This window comes from Nicotiana tabacum, chromosome 15, assembly GCF_000715075.1.
Source record: "Nicotiana tabacum cultivar K326 chromosome 15, ASM71507v2, whole genome shotgun sequence".
Taxonomy (NCBI): Eukaryota; Viridiplantae; Streptophyta; class Magnoliopsida; order Solanales; family Solanaceae; genus Nicotiana; species Nicotiana tabacum.
In genome coordinates, this window is record NC_134094.1 from 8,521,251 (window position 1) to 8,525,276 (window position 4,026).

At 36.2% G+C, this 4,026-nt stretch overlaps 1 protein-coding gene across 2 annotated transcripts; it reads right to left on the reverse strand.

Annotated features, from left to right (window-relative positions):
- Positions 1-793: 793 nt before the first annotated feature.
- On the reverse strand, positions 794-3,737 carry LOC107819948 (E3 ubiquitin-protein ligase BOI). 2 transcript variants are annotated; one of them, XM_016646148.2, is made up of 3 exons: positions 2,422-3,737; positions 1,790-2,115; positions 794-1,537 (listed from the first exon to the last, which is right to left on the reverse strand). In XM_016646148.2, exons 1-3 carry the CDS (start codon positions 2,582-2,584, stop codon positions 1,010-1,012), a joined length of 1,017 nt encoding a protein of 338 aa, XP_016501634.1. In that variant the 5' UTR covers positions 2,585-3,737; the 3' UTR covers positions 794-1,009. The 2 variants fall into 2 exon arrangements, with proteins under 2 accessions (XP_016501634.1, XP_075086598.1); XM_075230497.1 differs by having other exon boundaries at positions 1,790-2,233; positions 2,422-2,559.
- Positions 3,738-4,026: the final 289 nt, after the last annotated feature.

Genomic DNA, 4,026 nt, shown 5'->3' on the forward strand with positions numbered 1-4,026 from the left:
TCACTATATGAAAGTTTTTGTAATCACCCTCCACTTCCAATCAAGAGATTGTGAGTTCGAGTCACCCCAAGAGCAAAGTGAGGAGTTCTTGGAGAGAGGGAAGCCGAGGGTCTATCGGAAATAGCCTCTCTACCCCAGGGCAGGGGTAAGATTTGCGTACACACTGCCCTCCCCAGAACCCACTAGTGAAATTATACTGGTTGTTGTTATTGTTGTTGCATTTTGCATCCTTATTCAATGCACCATTTTCTGATTTGTACCATATATCATTCAGTTTTTCACTATTTGTCTCATACATATGCGTTATTTTTTTATTTGCACCATATCTTTTTATTTTAAAACAATTTCTCCCTAATATATGTCCCATCTCTTAGTCACAACATTTAGACCGTGTGAAAGGAAAAGTATGAATAACACTATTTAGACACATGAAATTGCAGGACAGCGAATAAAAGAATTTACAAATGAGTTGTAATTTTAAAAAAGAAAAAAAAAGGATAGAAAAGGCAATAACTTTCCATGTCCAACAATTTATATGTCTCCAAAGTTGTTTTACCTTCCCCACCAATCAAGGCAGTGGATTGTGAGTCCACCACGTGCTAATAAAAAAAAGAAGATTGAAGAATGTAAATGATTTTGAGTCCTTAATTTGGTTTCCAAAAAGAAAAACCCAATAGAAAGAGTAAAAAGAAATGAAGAAAATCTCAAAGAAAATAAGTAGTTCTTTGACGCCAAGACTTTTGTCCAGTAATAAGAGCGCAACTTAGGATTATAACACATCAAGACTTTGAACTCTGCCCCAACAAAAAATATTCGTATTTAAGTGAAGAAGTATAGAAGAGCAAATAATTCGCTGAATTTTAAACCTTGCATCGCTAAACTTAAAGAATAGTGTTCTTTGCTTCCTCTTTTTTCCTTTTCTTATTTTATTTTACTCCACCGTCATGAGATATGTTAGAATTGCACATATTTGTGCCAGAAATAAGGTGGGCCTGGGCCTAATATTGGGCTAACAGAGAAAGACTTCAACACTTGAGCTTCTAATTGATCGACACAATGGGCAAGATTGGGCCACAGCATCACATTTTGTACAAAGACACAAATGCCTACACGGCAACAGCACAACTGAGGCGAACCGCTTTCGACAGGCTTTACAACTCGGTCCAGTTGACTCAACGACCCGGTCCGGGTCAACATAAGCTGACTCGGCATCTTCCGCCTCGCCGCCGCAGGAAATTCCGCCGCCGTCATCTCTCTCCGGCAGGTTCATTCCGCCGTTCATCATTGCCACCTGCTGTAGCTGCGCTTGCAGCGTTACCGCCGTGACTTCCAGCTCACGTGTCTTCGTTTGCCACGCACGCGCCTCCGCTGTCAGTTGTACAGCACGCGCTTCTAGCTCCGCATTGCGTCTCGCTGCTTTCTCTACTTCTGTATCCTTTTCTCTTAACCTTCGTGCTATTGTTTCCTCCGTTGCTCCCAACAGCGCATGATAGTGCCGTTTCCTTTTCTCCTCTAACGTACGCCTCAACTGTTCTCCCTATACAAAAATTAAAAAAATATTTTTAAAAAAAATTACACGATCATGTCATTTATTAAGTAATCCGCATATACATACATTACATATTCCAAAACGATCGTTTGTTGTAAAATTGATTTAAATCACAAGTTAATTGCTCTTTTTAGTAATTTGTAAGTGACAAATTCTAAGCACGAAAAAAGCAATTTTGTAAAATGCTAAGGATTAATATTTTTTTTTTATAATAAAAAGCATCGAAGTATTCGGTCATACCTGGACTAGCAGGAAATGTTCAATTTCGTCTTGTTGCTGTTTGAAATGAGAAGCCAAGCCTTCTTTTAACAAAATTGATGATTGAGAGAATTGAGGAGAAACAGAGTATTGTTGTCGCTGTTGTTGTTGATGCGATTGATCTTCGAAAGCTAAACGAAGACCAGTAGATACGATAGTTGTTTGTTGTTGTTGTTGCTGCGACGGTGTGTGAAGCTGAGTTAGATCAATGAGCTGCGGCTGAGATTGCATTGAGATCAATGGATTCATTGATGCTGTTGTATTACTTGTGGTATGTTCTCTTCCTCTCTTTCGTGAATTCGCCCCAACTGGCATTGCAAAATCAGAGATAACGCCAGTTCTTTTTTGCCTTGAATATCAATTAATCGACTAGTTGAAAGTAGGAATGTCTTTTTCGCTTTTAATCAGATGTCTCGAGTTCAAATCCTAAAAAAAAAAAAAAAAAAAAAAAATATTCTAATAGGAAACGCTTCCTCTTTAATGGACCGTCGGGGCGTGAATAATTATACAAAAAAATCCATGTTAGTCTATTCTATGTGGCATTCAAATTTATGTGCTTAAGACACAATTGTTTAATCAGTAGAAGAGAAAATAAAGTAGTAGTAAAACTTTACCTCCAGGATTGAATAGCATTTGTGTTGGATCAAGAAATGATTCACCAAAACCTCCACCTAGTTGAGGTTGTAATGAATAATTATTGACAATTTGGCTCTTTCCTTCTTGTACATTTCTGTTTAGAAAGAGAACATTTGATGGATATTGAGCTTGAACAGCCATTTTTGGAAAATGAGAATTTTATATGAATAAATGAAGATAAGTTTATGGGTGTGGGAAATGTCAATGAAGAGGTGCAATTGGTGGGGATAGAAAGAGAAAAGAGAAAGAGAGAGAAGGGGAAGGAGCTATTAATAAAGGCTTATACTTAAACATCATGAAATAGAAGAAGATGCCATAAACTATAGTGGTTTCTTCAATGACCCTTCAAAATCAATTTAGAGAAAAATATCAAATAGTTTCGAACGGTGCACCACTGTCTAAAAGAAGGTCGAAAAGGAAAAGAAAGTCACCTTTCTTGCCAACCTTTTGGCTTTATTTTTATAGTGATCGAGCTGCACTATTTTCTACATAACCACTATTGCCAAGAACACCATCAAACACTTTGTTTATACCTAAAACTTTATCTTTTTTCTTCTGTTTTTTCCCTTCAAAAACTCTGTTTTCTTTTGCTTTGCTTGCCTCTATTGTCTTAGATGTTATGCTATATGCTTTTAAAATAAAAAGAATATGAGAGAGAGATGCGATTGAAAGGAATGAGTCCAAAGAGAGAAAGAGAGGGGCAGCCTTTCGTTTTTTCTTTGCTTAATTCTTTCTCTTCTTCTTTTTGCGTGACTTTGATTTTGGCTTTGGCTTTTCTTCCAGACGGCGAGGGACTCTCGTGTTTCGTATTCAACACCTATTTTTAATCCTTCTTTGCCTCTATTTATGTCCATTTAAATATTAACTTGTTTTAAGGGGGAAAAAAGGTCCCGTTTCTCTCTTTCCTGTTTTCTCTTTTCCTCCCCAAGATTTTGTTGTATTATAATTTTTATTTTATTTTATTTTTTTTAATTATGCAGCCCGTATTTGTATTGGGACCCGACTAGTCCGGATGTGCACCTGAAAATTCCACTTTGGGAGAAGTAAAACGCTCTCTACCATAAGTAACTTCATACTTAAAAGTCTATTACAACCTTTGTTGGTAGTTCATACGTATTACCGGTGCTTTCTTCTCCATTTGCTTAAGTCTTAATTTTTGACGGAATTACTGGTATATGTGTTGATGAGAGGTAACATATACTCACAGCCTCACAGGTAATATAGCCAAAGTGTGTCCGAACTGACTTCAACACCACCGTTATTAAATTATATATTGTAAATTTAAAAAAAAAAATGAAGATGGAGAGATCTAGCATTTCTTTTATAACGGATGAAACTTTACTTCAATATTCAATTTCGACCAAATTACCCCACGCAAATGAATACAATTTTGTGTTGTATTATTTGTTTTAATAATTTAATTATGATATGAATTACTATTTAAATTTAATTTAATATAAATATCAACTATAAACAAATACTTTTCGTCCTCGAGTTAGGCGACGTTGTTGGTCACGCAGAAAGTCTTTATCGTTATGCAATTTAATACAACTCTAACTACAGCGCAAAGCCGAATCTCTTTT

What these genes read in the sequence shown, in the direction of transcription:
- LOC107819948 (XM_016646148.2), bottom strand. Translation starts at nt 2,584, where the DNA reads ATGGCTGTTCAAGCTCAATATCCATCAAATGTTCTCTTTCTAAACAGA. An exon ending in AATGCTATTCAATCCTGGAG is followed by an intron (nt 2,116 to 2,421) that starts GTAAAGTTTTAC and finishes TTGCAATGCCAG; the next exon opens with TTGGGGCGAATTCACGAAAG. An exon ending in AACATTTCCTGCTAGTCCAG is followed by an intron (nt 1,538 to 1,789) that starts GTATGACCGAAT and finishes ATTTTTGTATAG; the next exon opens with GGAGAACAGTTGAGGCGTAC.